The 16,177-nt window shown below is 44.7% G+C and overlaps 1 protein-coding gene across 5 annotated transcripts in view; it reads right to left on the minus strand.

Annotated features, from left to right (window-relative positions):
- The window catches only part of PTPRM (protein tyrosine phosphatase receptor type M), a 773,614-nt gene that overhangs the window by 93,535 nt on the left and 663,902 nt on the right, over positions 1-16,177 (minus strand). For all 5 annotated transcript variants that reach the window (XM_045527889.1, XM_045527892.1, XM_045527891.1 and 2 more), the window contains one exon: positions 8,012-8,099. In XM_045527889.1, the coding sequence (XP_045383845.1) occupies positions 8,012-8,099 (88 nt within the window). The remainder of the gene's footprint in view (positions 1-8,011; positions 8,100-16,177) is intronic.

Below are 16,177 nucleotides of genomic sequence, written 5' to 3' on the forward strand. Positions count from 1 at the left end.
TGATTACAATCGATTTCTGCAAATAATGGCTTCGCTCCTCCTGTGGTTACGCCCTCGCCAAGGGCTGCCACTGGGCTCGCACAAGCTGGAGAGCCACGTGACCTTAACCACAACCTGGCATCGAACCCTGCCAGACCCTCCTCTGGTCCCGTGTCCCTGCTGGTTTCCACCTGGGGTCTCCCGCCGTGCCTTGCAGGCTCTGAGCAAGAAGCAAACGAGCAGCCCCTCAGTGTGATGACAGTGGCTCTGCACGAACTCTGCTCTTGCTGTTGGTTTTTGTGTCGTGCCTTGATTCCGGCTCTCTTTTTATCTGTGGCAGAGACTCTTCCTGGACACACTTCAGAATCCTGGCAAAATAATCCTGACTATTATTTTTGCCTGGTTTTTCTAGATGTTTTACCCTATGCCTTCCTAAACACATTGTATCAACCTGCTTCTCCCTTCCTGTCATCCACCTGAATATCAGGCCAAAATCTCTTCCTGCCGGTCCACACTTACCCCCTTCCCACTGCCCTGGCTTTTACAGCTAAGCTGGATCATGACATTCATAGATTCCTCAAAAATAAATAAATGATGACATGGTTGGAGTCACTCAGTCAGCAGAGAGAAGCACATTGCTGCAAAACAAAATCCTGGAAAAGTGAAGCCTTCAACACGGGCCATCAGATTGGGGTATTTGTTAAAAGAAGCTGGTGGGTTGGGGCAGGTCCAAAGTTCCAGTCACCTGGCAGTCACCTCGCTGCTAGAACGTGGAGTAGGAGAGCACAGGCAGCACCCCTGCAGGTGCCCCCTCCCTCCCCTTCATGGCTCCCGTCTACACTTGCTGTCACGTCCTCACCACTACATCAGAGTCTCCACTGCACTAGATCTACCAACAGGACACTCCTGACACCCCTTTCTCCATGACACGGTGCTCCTTTGTACCAGCCGGGCACTTCTGTCTCAGTATTGCCCGTGATTAAAGTCCTTCCAGTTGGGTCCCAGGCTCCCTGCACCCTCTAGGCGCCCTCCGCAGACTGTCTCCTTATGCCAGAGTCTTTAACCACCACTGATGTGCCCCATGCCCCCCTAATTTATAGTCAGGCCCAGACCCCTCTCTTTTGGATTCCAGAACAGTCTATAGAACTTCCCACTTGGCATCTCATTTGAATGTTTCAAAAGCATCTCCGTATGTCCCCAAATTAAACTCGTAAATTTTCTATGTTCCTGCCAACCTCATGCCCACCCCTGACATCTCTCCACATCCGAGTTCCCCACAAGCCCTGCCCGTCTGAGTAAATGGCCCATCCTAGCATCTCTGTCCAACTGTCTGACATCCATCAGTCTTCCGTCTACCCATCCTCCTGCACGTTAGAAATACAGGAGTCATCTCTGGCTTCTGTCTTCCTTATCCAACATCCTATCTGTCTTTCAGTTTGGCCAATCCCTTCTCCCGAATTCATCTTCTTTCTAGCCCACATCATCTTCACTTCTCACCTGGGCTACTGAGAATCTCTTCACTAGCATCCCCTTCCGATCCATTTTCTACTCTGCAGTCAGATCAAAATTCTCCAATGCAAATTTGATTAACATCATCCAAAAACGCCTCCTTTAATGAGGTTTCCTTGTTCTTGTAACAGAGACTAAACTCCTTTGTCTGCCCTAGAAGGCTCTGCAGGTCTGGCTTCCACCTCCCTCCCTCCCTCTCTAGCCTAACGCTCCCCACCCCAACCCCCAGCTCCAGCCACCCAGCTTTCCTTCCTCAGTGACAAGGTCGTTTGCATGACCTCCCATCTGCAGCACCCTCCGTGCTCTACCCCTCTATTTAGTCGTCTTCCACTCCGTCCTCAGGGAGGCCTTACCACACCTCTGGAATCAGGCAAGTTCTCACAGTACCACGTGCCTCTTTTTGTGCCCTGAACTTGAAATTCATTTCTGTATGTACTCATTTATTCATGCCCCGTTCCCCAGGACTGTGGGCTTCATGGGGGCGGGGGCTCTGTGTCCCCCTAGGGTCTCTGTGCCTCCCACCTCTCCCGTAGCTCCAGCTGCACTGGCTTCCTTGCTGTCCTGCCTCCCTTGGGCCTCTGCCTGCAAAGTCCCCTTCCTCACCTGCTCCCAGTGCTGGCTCCCGTCTTATCTGTTTTCTCCCCACAGGAGGCCTTCCTTGACCACAGTCTACACTCTGCAACGCCTGCCCCACCCACCTCCCCGGACTGCTTCATTTTCTCTGCTGCATGCATCTTCTCGTTCCAACACAGATGCTATACCATGCACCTAGGGATCGTTTCTGTCTCCCCCATAAGAAGATTACGCACTATGCCAGCAAAGCATTCTGTCTGCTTTGTTCCCTTGCTCTAATCGCTGACACCTAGAATAGTGTCTGGCGTATGACAGACACTCAATAAATATCTGCTGAAAGAATGACTTCGGTTTGGCACAGTGCCTGGCACAGGGCAGATCGATACATATTTGTTAAACGGACGACAGAAAAGAGGGAAAGGGAGCCCAGGGAGCCCCTGTGGACGTTGGCTCTCTATCCCCAACGCTAGAAAGACGGGCGGCTGCAGGGGGGCTGCCTCGTTAGCCGGGAGATTTGCTGTGTGCCTGACGCTGGGAGCTTATTACAATTAGGAACTGTTGAGAGTATTAGGAGGGCTATACTCGCCTGTGTGGGGGTGGTAATGGTCGATGGGGTGTTAGTTTATATTTGGAAGGAGCTAGCTCAGCAAATTTGTAGTGTAAATAAGGAAAAAGTTAACTTACTTAAGAGTAAAAGCCCATAAATGGTTTTTAAGCACCATTAAAACCATTTTATATGCAAACACTGTTGGAAAACAATGAATGCGATCATTACGCCGCATCTTATGTTCTTTCTAACACACTAACGAGGATCTCTGAGATGTGCAGACCGAGCCCCCAGTTCCTCATCCTAGTTGCTGGTGTCATCCGATGCCCGGGCTCTGGGAAGCAGACCGCCTGGTAAGTGACACAGACGTTTCTACAAGTTCGTCATCTTCTAGGGGAGGACGGTAATGCCATTCTCCACGTCCATGAAGAGAGAACAATCATGTGCGAGTGGGCACAGGAAACAACAGCAAACTAGAGGAAAAGATGGCACGGATGCATGGGAAAAGGCTTCGGGATGGCACAGAGGGGAGGAGGAAGGTGACTGGACAGAGAAGTCTCTATGAAGTTGTCCCTAGAAAGGTAACACAAAACCAGGCGACACGATAAAGAAACGCTGAAAGAGCCAGGAGGGATGGGATGGAGGGTGGGTGAGGGCTAGAAAACGCAGCCCCGGAGGTCAGGGCTGCAGGGACAGCCCCGCACACACCCAGACCAGAGCCAGGCCGCTGTGCACAGAGCTGCTGGCCACGTGGCTGCTGTAATTATCTACCAGCTCATCGTTTGGAAACCAAGACCTCAAAATGCTGATTTTTTTCATTTTAAATGAAGTACTGAGTCTGCTAAACTCAAGAGGGGTAACATAAGAGGAATGAAGAAGGGAAGATGTGATTTTTTTTCAGGTAACAACAATCTATGTTGTTTTCATGTGGCATTTCAGTTCATTTCCATAATAGGCGACATGCTCAGGAAATTACAGTACTGGGAAGGTTCACGGCTTACCCAAGGACACTGGGGCTAGTGCGCGGTGGAACAATCTCTCCTAACTCCCAGACCTATGTCCTCTTTTGCCCAAATTGTCTTTCCTGATCAATCCACCCCTCACCCACTCATCCGTCTGCTACATGTCCCCACGGTGCCTCCACAATACATTTTCCACTGATTTGTAGACCCGAGATCTATCATTTCATGCATGTTTTAGCCAGGTCTGGCCTACAGATTGTAAATTTATGAGGATAGGAGGTAGATATGAACCTGTTTTGCTTCTAACAACATCGTCCCAGATGCACAGACCACAGTCAGTACCGGCATGTGGGGTGACGAAAAATCGGCCCTAAGTGCAGGGTCCTGAGAGTTGAAGATGATCTCGGTGGTGGTAGAAATGTGCCCTGGGGACTGGAGATGAAAAGATCCCCCCACGGGAGCTATTTCCCACTAAACCTGGAATCAGCCAACTCCAGCCTGTACCAATCTCAGCCCATTGCCTGGCTTTGGAAAGAAGTTTTACTAGAACACAGGCCCATTCATTTCTGTATTGTCCTTGGATGCTTTTGCATAAAAACAGCAGAGCTGAGAAGCTGATCTGAGACTGGCTGGCCTGTAAAGGCTGAAATATTTACTACTGGGTCCTCTACAGGAAAAGTGTGCGAAACCCTGCCCTGGACTGCAACTGCTAGGAGGGCAGTATCTGTGTCTGTTTAATCATCTTTTTGTAGCAGTGCCTTGCACAGTCTGGCAAACAGTAATCGATCAATAAATATCTGATGAATGAAGAGATGGATTATTGGGTCTATTTATGCACATACTCTCTGCCCAGCTGTGATGAGAAGTCAGGTAGAGGAGTGGGACGCAATGTTCACAGCTGCACACCAAGTGCCCAGAAGGGCAAGGTAGGCGGGAAGCTGGGTAAGAACTTGAAAGGAGAGAACCCACTTGTGGGGCCGCGGGGAGCCTGAAACTTCATAGGGCCACCCCATGTTTGCCTGCAGGGACTATGCCTCCATCAGGGTCCCTAAAAGAAAATTTTTCTAAATAATTAGAGAATCAGAAGAAGAAGGAAATTTTGTCATTTGCAGAAACATGGATAGATCTGGAGGACATTATTTTAAGTGAAATAAACCAGGCACAGAAAGACAAATATTTCATTTTCACACTGAAATATGGGACCTAAAAAAAAATTGATCTCAAGGAAGTAGTGAATAGAATGGTGGCTACTAGAGATTGATCTGGGTGGTGGGATGGGGTAATGAAGAGATGTTGGTGAAGGGGTAATTCTGTTTAATAGAAGGAAGAAGCTCTGGTGTTCAGTGGTACAATGGAGCAACTACAGTTGATGATAGTTTACTGTATTTCAGAATAGCTAGAAGTTTTCAAATGCTCCCAACATAAAGCAATGATGAATGTTTCAGGTGAATCTTGTCCCAGTTACCCTGATTTGATCATTGTACGTTGTGTGCTTGTTTCAAGATTTAACATGTAATCCTTGAATATGTACAATTATTATGTATCAATAAAAAATAATTAGAGAAACAGTTTTTTCGTATCAGGAAGGGACAACTACCTACTTATGTGATCATGGGCAAGCCACTTCATCTCTCCATGTGTCAACTTGAAAATGAGGATGGTACTTGGCAATGTCAAAATATTTTCTATTTGTATAGTATTTGCAGTTTTTAAATGTCTTCACAAAAAAAGATGGTGTACATTTTTATTGATTTCCCAGTGCATATCCAACTGTGCCACCCAGGCCCCTCGGTCAGCCATCCACCTTCCCGGAGCAGGCAGGACACAGGCAGGCCCCTCCCGCTCCTCTCTGTGCCCATCCTGAGCAAGGTGACAATCAGTGATAACAGGTTAACAATTAAACATAAATTAGACCCCGTCCCCACTGTTCTTCTTAGGCAATAGCCATGAAGCCATCAGAACAGAACTTCTGCGGGAAGCACCTAACCCTAACAGTGGCTGCTCCAGAATTTCTCTACAGGGGCCTTGGGGGCCAGCTGAGGGGAGAGGACTTACCTTGGAGCTACCTTTGAGTGCACCGCTTTCACTCAAGTTGTATGTTATTTGGGGAGGCCCGGGGAGATGAAGGATGGAGAGGAAGGGGCTAATGTCACCTTCCTGCCTCTCGTCCCTGACACTGGCCGGTGAAGATCATGATGCAGTGGTTATAAAAAATGCTCCTGGGTTGGAATCCTGCCTCCCCATCTTACTAACTGTGTAACCATTTTACCCTCTTTATGCCTCAATTTCCTCACCTGTAAAATAGATACAATAATATTATATATTACCTATTTTGTGGTGTCGTTATAGGGAGTGAGGTGAGTTAATATGTGAAAAGTGCTTAGAGTGGTGTCCAGCACACCATTCGTAAGTGCTCAGCAAATGATAAAGTTTATTATTTTTTCACTAATTATTCAAAATGATTTGTCACGTGTCTACCAAGAGCAGATATTAAACTGTGCACTAGGAAGAAGCAGACTCAGAGGCATACTGGGCAAAGGCCAGCTGGATCTCGGAGCACAGCTAAGACCTGGTCCCTGTGCTCAGCACGAGGCCCACGTTGGTGTTGTTACAGCGACTGCAGGACAGAGGCTCATCGATGTCCCCTTCCACTTGGTATGTGAAGGGAAGTCCTCACTTTACCTCTGTGAATCTCTGTGAGTTTGCTGTAGAGTTGAAGGAACTCCTGGAAAGGATCCTGTAAGCCATTAGGAGAAATCTGGATTCTTCTAATAGGGCAAGGCTTTAGTGGGCTCCCAGAGAACACTAAGGAACTTGGAAGGGTCTGTATAGATCAAGAAATCGCGTTCTCCTTCTCTGAGCCTCCAGAGCACTGTATACACAGCTCCGACAGAGCCCCGTGTCATCACGCTGGACTGCAGCCACCTGACATCTGTCCGGGCTGCTCTGTCCTGGCGGCAGTGACAACATTTCATCTCCATGACCTCTGCATCCTCAGTGTCCAGTACCAAGAAAAGGGCCCACAAATGCTGACGGCATTCACCAAGGGGCAATCAACCCTTGACCTCAGGGCAGCGTCTCCTATCTACAAAGGACCACTCAAGCACTAAGTAAATACAGCATGCTTTCAAGCCAACCAACAGAACACATGACGCTAGCATTTGTACCCTGCAAAACTGATGGTCTGGGTTTCTTGGTGGTCAAAGGTAAAACAGAACATGCTCAGTTGGAACATTTTATATTATATGTAAGCTCCCCCTCTTTTCTTTTTCTAAAACACACTGTAATCTACTTAAACTCAAAATAATTAGAACTAAATAAAATTGAAAATTCAGTTCCCCTGTCATATCCGCCACATTCCACGTGCTCAGCAGCCTCCTGTGGCTGGTGGCTACTGTACGGGACAGCACGGGTGCAGAACATGTCTGCAATCAAAGGGAATTCTGTGGAGCAGCCCTGCTACAGGATCTGCACTGTCACACTAAGCAATGTTAACTCAGGCAAATGAAATGTAACAGCACTTTCACAATCAATAAAGCTAACATATTGCTCCCCTGGAATATCCAAACCTTCCAAGTTTGTTCTCTCATAAGTAATAAGACACAATGAGCTAGATGTTCTCTAGGCCCAATCCACATTGTTTCTGTTGTTGTTGTTTTAAATTTACATATCTTTATAAATAGTACTAAGTCTGTTAGGCTACGGCAGTGGGCCTTTCAGTACCCTGATGCAGTCATGCATGACTTAGAGCAGTTTAACTCGGGGGATGAGTGGGGTGAGCCCGGGAGAAGGGGGTGCATCAATCTCCCACGCCTTGCAGCATTGTTATGGAACATTAATGAGCTTGGGCTGGACGTAAAACCCATCCACGGCATTATGGATTGGTAACATTCAGTTTCACAGGCACTGGGAATTTCTGAGCTATAATCTTAGTTCTTTTGCTAATGAGTGTTGTGATATGGGGACCATCATTTAACTTCTGAGTTTCAGTTGCCTGTCCTTAAAATGGGGCTGTTCCTGACCTGCCTAACCCGGCGTCCAGAGGATTAATGAGTTAATGTTGGCAGAGCACCCCGAGCCCCTTGCACTAAGGCGTGCTGTGCAGCATGATTTCCATTCATCCTCATGGAGCAGCTGGGAAGCATTAGGACTATTATGTTTACTCCACCTAAAACGCATTTTCCTTCCCAGCATTTTACATTACCTATGTCACCCAAACCTGAAATCTAAAGTAAAACAAGGCCCACAGCAAGAGCACAGTGGCGAAGTGTGGATATTCACATGATTTTTCCTTTCTTTAGCACAAGCGTAACACCAGCTCTTCCAGCAGGAGGGAGACAGTAATTGCACTGTAAATTCTCACTTCACAGGCCTGGTGGTCAATCTTATGAGATGTGAAGAGAAAGCTCTGCAATGGCACAGTGACACCGTTGACACTTACATGCAATGATATTCCCGTATCTGTTCTTCATTCTGTTCTCGTCTTTCTTAGCCGAGTCCCACGGTGCAGACTGCCCTTCAAAGAAGCTCTAGAAGGAAGAGAAAGTGACACTAAGAATTACAATTTTGTGCAGTAAACAGAGGGATGGTAACAATGGAGGACATTCTTTAAAAAATTGTAGAGCAAGGGTCAAGAAGAAAACAATGTCCTCGGGAATGAGATAAGGGATTATTGAACTACTTTACACCTTTTTTTTTTTCTTTTTTTGTCTATGTTGAACCAACCTTGCATCTTGGGGATGAAGCCCACTTGGTCATGGTGGATTATTTTTTTGATGTGCTGTTGAATTCGGTTTGCTATTATTTTATTGAGGATTTTTGCATCTATATTCATAAGGGATATTGGTCTGTAGTTTTCTTTTTTTGTTGTGTCCTTTCCTAGCTTTGGTTACTTTACATCTTAGATATTTCATTTAGCTTTTTCTAAACTTTGTTTTCCTTTAGTTACTATCTTACAAACACAGGGATGAAGGACGAAGAGCGAACCCATGACTGATCTGTACAATCGAGTGAAAACGGTCACTTGCTCACCCCTATCCTACCTGAATATTCAATACAGAAAAATTAACATTCTCTCAGTTTCTTGTATTACCATTCTCAATATTCTTATAAGAGATATAAAGATATCTTTTTCTCCCCTAATTGCTAACTGAAAGAAGGTTATTTTTGGTTAAAACTGTGAAAGTAGGTAAGCTAAGACTTTATGACTCCAAGGCTAAAATCCTGTAATATCCTCTGCCAGAGTTTTCTCTTCATTTTTAAAGGAGCTTCAGTGTTCATTTATTTAAGGATTTGGCATTATTACGCCTGGGGTCTTTAATCTTCAGGTTATTAGATGTTTTTTTTCTGTTGAAGTTATAATGAAAATGTCCTCTATCAGTGGACAGGTAAAAAAAAGAAAAAAATACCTGGGACTTTTACTTCCACTTCAGTCCATGTTATGTTTTACCTTTCTGTAGTCACCTACATGAGGGGGTTACAGGAAAAGGGCGGTCACAAGCAGGAGTCAATCAAACTGATTTCTTATCTTTGCCACATTAATACTTCTCAGAGGAATCCACCGGGAAAGAGGAGGAGAAGGGAAGGAAGAAGCGATAAAGAAAGAAGAGAAGAACCAAAGCACCATTCTGGAATGTGTTAGGGTCAGAGAATGTGGCATCAGGGACGTCAGACACGCCCCAGGGTGGCTTTCCAGGTTCTCTCTTCAGGACTGCAACTCTTCTTACTCCCCAATCTCGAGCCTTCCTGGCCACTTCCACCACTTACAGTATTCTGTGATTTGCCTGTGGTTCGACAGAACGTATTTATTCCTTTTTATGGGTGCAGCTCTCTGTCGTTAGGTAAATTGCTCCTCAGCACTGCTGCAGCAGGACTAACTGCTCGCCAGTGTGGGGGTCTCCGCGCTCCACTCTGCCTGCCTGCACGTGTCCGGCACCCTGACCGTGCAGTGGACGGTGCTGGGCACCCTCTGTTGTTTCTGTCTCTGTCCCTGCCACCAGGCTGTGCACTCCTGAGAGCGGGGACTGCACGTTCATCATTTTTGTTTACCTCGCACCTATGCCTCATGGTAGAAATCCAATAATTAATCATTGAATGAATAAAAAAACTGCAGGGTGTGGTTACAGTATGCTTTGGTTTTGACCTCCAAATCAAGCTTTATTTCTGCAGCTTAAGTGTGTGAAGCATTCTAAGACTTGGAAAACCTGCTTGTCCACAGTTTGCAGGTTTCATTCCAGTGTAGTTTGTAAAGTCCGTGTCTTTTGTATGTGACCTGCTGGGGACTGATACCACCATTACCACAGGGTCCGGCTCTCAGCACAGACTGGCTGTAAGAGCCCAATCCCAGGTCTGTCCTGCTCTTGGGCTTCGGATCTTGTCCTTAGTACGTCCCCAAACAAAGCAGCAGGAGCAGACACCATTCTCCAGCATGTAAGAGTGAAAAGGTAACACAGCAAACCTAACAGCTAAGAGGTTTACATTGCCCATCTTAATGTCCCTTAGTTGTGATCACAGTTGACACTTTATTATCATAATAATTTTTACACTATATTCATCATTTGAAAAAACATGGGGACAGAGCAGGATCAGACATACTATACAGATTAGAATATATGTAGAATATTAATAGATTCATACTATGCATTGCTACTTCAAGAGTAAAATAATGTTTGATGTAGGACAAATACAAATAAAACATTTTCGGGTCATTAATAAATTAAGTCAATAAAAACACTAGCAGTGAAAGTCACTCGTTAATTCCATCCAGAACAAGGCCTGTATATAATCAGGGGATTTATTCAAACATGTAACTTCTATTCTGCTACACAATATACATTTAAAAATAGCTTTAGGGACTTTAAAGTCAGATACTCTTTTTCTGAATAGTGTCTTTGTTACTCTATGAATGACAATCATTTTACAGTTGAGTAATAACTATTATTTGACTTTCAACAATTTAATTCTACTTTGAGTTTGTCATGAATTTAATTACCAATTTTACTTCCTTCTGCCTCATCCACCCATTTAAAAAGTTCTTGTTTTTTGCAGGAAAAGGGAAGAAGGTAATTGACTTTGAGAGAGACCCTGCAGTCTTCCAGTAAACCCACAGCTTCAAGTCACAGAGAAAACGCTCCACGATCACCCAAGCCAGAGCCCTTCCCACTCCGGACAGAGGATTTTATTGTTTTCATTTAATTGGCGACCAGGAAACAGACATAATCGACAAGTGAAATAATAACCCCTCTCATTTCATCTGAGCACAACAGGTCCCAGGGTGTTTTCACAAGGGTGGTGCCCAAGTGTTATCTATTTCTGAGCACTAATTATGATGCTGCACATAATGAGCTGTAGTGGGCCTCAACAAGTGTCTGCAGATGACCGAACTGTCATCTCAACTGGTCCTCACTAGTGCAGAGCTGGGCACGGAGGGAGGGATGACCTTCCCACTCTCCAGCTGAGGGACACGAGATGGAGACGGACACCTCCACAGCTCCGAACACAGCCCGGGTCAGACCTCGATGCTTTCTGACTCATAATCCACTGCTCTTTCTCTACCACCTCGATCCTGACAATGACTCTGAGGAGAAAACAGCATTAAAGCTACTTGAATACACATGGCCAACAATTGATTTCCAGACCTAGGTCCTATCTTCTTGTCTCTAAATAAAGGTTTACAGCAGAATATAAAAGATGTCAAGTAAACTTTAACTATTGATTACTTGTATAAAAGAGGAATTTTTCTTCTGATAATGTGTTAATTGCATGGACAAAGCAATCGTAGGAGCAGCTGGAGTTTTTGCAATGAGCCTCCCGGTTTTCTGTCCAGGAAGTATGTGAATAGTGAATGGCAAATGTATTTTTTTTTTTTTAGACAAAAGCAAAACAAGAGGTGCTCTGAGAGAAACATCAGATAGCTAGCACCTTCACAGATGAATGCCACAGTCTCCTGACTCCCCACGGATATGGTGACCGTGTCCTTCATTTTCTGGAAGTTTTGTTTCCAATTATATAGCCAATCTGCTCATGAACACATTTGCATTATTAAGACCAGGTGTTCCTATCCTTGGCTTGGAAAATAAGTAATATACTTATGGGAGCCCAGAGAAAGAAGGGAAGGCCTTTCTAGGTTGTTTGCCTTGGCTTTTGTTTCCTTTTGTTATGAAGATTTAAAAAAAAATTTTTTTTTTCTAAGATGGATCCAGTTTAAAATGTTATGGCTTTTTGATAGTATACACTTTCAAAATATTTCAGAAAATATTTACCTTAGAATTTATATTCCCTCTTATGCTTAAAGTAGGAAAAACATCAACTGTTTAAATTTCTAGTTAGAAAATACACAGTGTGTCTATAGCTCTAGAGCCGTTGGGTACTCAGAGAAGCCATGACATGATGCATGGATCTTTCACTTTGTGTCTGCCTGGCTGTTCTTCTGGTTGGAATTCTCAGAGCAAGCATAGTAACTGGGGCAGAAACACAGGTCTGCAATACCGGAGAATACTATTTCATACCTGGCATGGACGTGCGACTCCAGGGGTGGCAGACATACTTCATTCTTCCTTCCCTGGAGAGACTGAGGCTTCCCTGATGACCCTGTAAATCCACCCCTCCCCTTTTATTTTTCAGACCAAGATATGGGCAGATACGCACTAATAAACCCACCAGCAAAATATGCCCGAGGAAAGTCTGGTTCCTTGGGTTATCTGTAATTTTGCTGTGCAATTATTACTCTATTATGTCCCTTTTCACATACTTTCTGGCTTTTAAATATCTTTTAATAAATTAAGCAAAGTCAATGCACATTTTATGAGATTTTCTCCAGTGCATTTTTCTCTGGGCAAGAACAAAAGGTTCTTCAGCGATCATTTTTTATTTGTAAGAGGTCAAAAGTTATACATGTTCCTTTAAAATTACATAAATTGAATTATTAAATGCTTTGAGAAGAATTCTACTCTGAACCAATATTCTTGGGAAATAAGTAATCACCACATAATTTATGTCATGTCTAGAGAAGAATGGTTATTATCAAATTTGTTGAAAGTAAGGCCAACCAGGTTTTGAATCCTCCTGGTGCAGAGACAGAAAAAATTTTGTTCCTTGAAGGAGTCAGGATTTTCTGAGCACATGCCAACGACTGGCTTCTGGGCTCTCAGGGGAAACTGTGCTCATTTGCTCCTCGTATCTTTCTGTGCCTGAGACAAACCCTTAAGGTCAAGTTTAAGCGCAACCTCCAACTCCTCCTCTACCTCTCACCTCAAGAGTTTTTCCTTGACACACTTACAAGCAGGCTCACTAAAATCAAATTCAACCAAAGCTCAGGCATCATTGTGAAAAAGAGGCCCAGTGAGGGGGAACAAAAGGATGGCTGAGGGAGCCAGGGCTAAAATCATCATTTAGCATCTGAGGACTTCCCGTCCTGGGAGCAGCAACTTAAGGACAAGCTTGGGAGGCAGATGATGATGGCCTGTGCTCCCAGTACACTTTTCATAGGAGGAATTTTGAATACAGAATGCACATTTAGGCAATATTTAGTGTTTAGGGCAGATTTTTAATATGTAGGTACAATTTAGCACACCAACTACGGACTTTCTATTATGAAAAAAACACTTTATGTATTTTTGGGATTTAAGTTAATGGTCTCACTGCACCTTCTGTTAGAATTTTCATAAATATACTTATGCTTTTATTCTACTTAAAATGTAATTAAAGTGTTTCCTCTGACTGCCTTAGCTCATATATACTGAGAGAAGGCAGCAGACCTGGGAACCACTCTGAAAGAGTAATAAGTCTCTGAAACAATAAAAATGCAACCAGGCAAGCTCCAGTGAATACCAATGACTTCCCCACTTCAAGACGCTACACTCTCCATGGGCTCAGAGCAGAAGGAAATTGAACATCCTGCACACTGTCATTTTTTTCCTGAATAGGAAACATGGTTTTGTGATTCAACAACCTCCTCCCCCACCCCTCATACCACCATCATTTTCCACAGGATATAATTATAGATCTCAGTTGCCCACCTCAAGAGAACGTTACTCCAAAATGATGCAGTCTGTTAAAAATGCCAAAGCTCCCAGATATTAAAAAAGGAGGGAAAAAAAAAAACCCTATTCAACAGAAAAGCTGCTGGAGTGACAGGGACGCAGGTCAAGGCTGCACATAATGTGCAGTACGTTTTGAGGCACTGCAGGTTCAAGTGTTTTAGAAGCTTCTGAACTTGAATTTTTCCTCCCTTTCTCATATGAATAAAATTGTGCATGTAAAGTGACTACAATCATCTCCCTGAAAGAAGGAAGATGAACTCACTAGGGCATGCAGAGTCTCCGAACTTTCTTTGTTTTCTGCTCAGACTTCTCTTCTGGTTCTTTGAAGCACTGCATTTTATTAGGTCCATATAAACTATTTATTGCTACAGCACTAAAGCAAGGGAGACACTTCACATTACCGCATGGGCCATAGAGTAGTAGAATGCCCCAGAAGTTCAGGCACAGTGGCCGCAGTGGTCACTGGTCACTGTCATTCTCCAGTGCCCTGGACAGAGGCAGCCAAAGGGAGCACGTGATGCTTCAAGGACAAGAGACTCGGGGATCGGGTGCAAACAAGAATCTAGACGCACGAACTGTGTTATTTCTGAACAAACTGAAATCTAAATGTGAACACTTATTGATCCTTTTCAAGAGTTGCTCATCTCTGAACTCTTCAAATGGCCACTTTTTACTGCAACTAATCCAATTGGAAATTTTGCAGGATTCAAAAGGGTGATGATCTTGGCAATAAATGTCATATAATTGCCTTTACCTATAACAACATCTCTTTCTCTTTTCATAATGGAATTGATGTTTGCATCCTAATATATATATATATGTATATATATATATATATTTGTGCACCTATATGTGTATCTCTATATATCCTATGCATATGTATATATGTGATGTTTTAGTGCCTAGAACAGGCCCCCTGATGTTCAGGGGGTTCCCCAGTGAGTTCATCTTGCTCGTTCAGGGAGACGATTTTAGTCATTTTATGTGCACAATTTTATTCATATGAGAAAGGGAAGAAAAATTCAACTTCAGAAGCTTCTAAAAAACTTGACCCTGCAGTGCCTGAAAACGCACCGTACATTATGTACAGCCTTGACCTGTGTGTGTCCCTGTCATGCTGGCATTCTGAGCTTTGGGACATGTTTTTTATTCTACTGAACATCACTCTGAATGAGGGATTTTATAAGTGATTTTTCACAGAAACGTCATATATTTCCTATTGATTAAGAGATGTTTTTGAAGCTCTCTCAGGTGAACATTTTGAATCTTGTTGCATAGATGAGGAAATTCAGGATCAAAGACACCGAGTGGCTCCTGAAATCACACAGCTGCTAAGCGGAAGAGCTGGGACCTGAGCCAAGGCCATTCCACTCTGAACTCAGTGCTCCTCCCACCTGGCCGCAAAGCTGGCCGACAACCGTGGCTCTGAGCCCGCTGCAGTGCAGTGTGCACGCGGCATTCTGGTTACCCTGGATGTGGGTCCTAAGCCACCGAGCATCTCTGGTTGCCACTTTTTATGGGACGAGCCAGTTCAGGGACACAGTCCTATCAACCATCTGCACAGTGATTCTTCCGGGCGATGCGAGAGGATATGCACCCTGGAGGGACCCTCAGTCGATCTGCTTTGCTTTCTCGTTAAATTTGCCCAATTTCCAAAGCCCTGTTTCTTCCCACCTTCAGAATCACTGTGGGGTCAGCCCCTGCTAATGACGTGGCACGTCCCTCAGGGGCAGTGAAGCAGGAACAAGTGGAGAACCACTGATCAAGTGGCAAGAGAGAAACACCCTTCAAGTGGGTGACGCAGGAAAAAGTCAGGAAAACGGTAACTGTGGAGCTTTCACGGCCGCCGAACGTTCCATGGACAAGGCCAATATTCCCCGGGATTACAGAGACTGACACAGAGTGAGGCGGCTTTAAAAAGGGGATGATTTCAACGTAACTGGGGTGAGTGTCAGTGAGGCATTAATTGCAAGAAGCAGAGGGCAGCTATTAGGGGATATTCACCCCTCTCTTGGCCTTTGTACCCCAGAAAACAGCTTAATAACGGAGACCACAACTGCAGCAGTGCCTGGGGCTCCCTTTTGTCCGGGTGTCTTCTCAGGGCTGACGTTTCTGTCTTCCCACAGGTGTGATGAAGTTCTCAGCTTAGAGTTTTGGGGAGTCCCTGGTGCCCTGGCACCTGCTTGTGAAGGAGGCTCTCAAGGACTTGTGACAAGGAGGATATTCACGTGTTTGAAGGTCAAAGCTGTCATTTGTAGATTCTTTCTTCCTGGTAGGGTCTCTGCTGCTGATTATGGAATGCGAACAGGTGTAGGGGAGCAGCTGGCCCACACGGGTTTGTAAGTGTTTATATTCATTATATAAAACTCGGTCAGAGCTTACTTTTTTAAGTTGGGCTTGAGTTGGGCATTGCCTGTCTCTTGATTATGGTGTACATCAATGAGATAATCCATCTTTGAAGATTCTGGAACTTGCATCTGCCCCTGTCCTCATGGCATTACCCTGGCAACCCCGAGGGGGTCACGGGAACTAGGTGGAGATGTCAATGAGCTCCCTGTCACAGGTCC

Source organism: Lemur catta, chromosome 16 (assembly GCF_020740605.2).
Source record: "Lemur catta isolate mLemCat1 chromosome 16, mLemCat1.pri, whole genome shotgun sequence".
Taxonomy (NCBI): Eukaryota; Metazoa; Chordata; class Mammalia; order Primates; family Lemuridae; genus Lemur; species Lemur catta.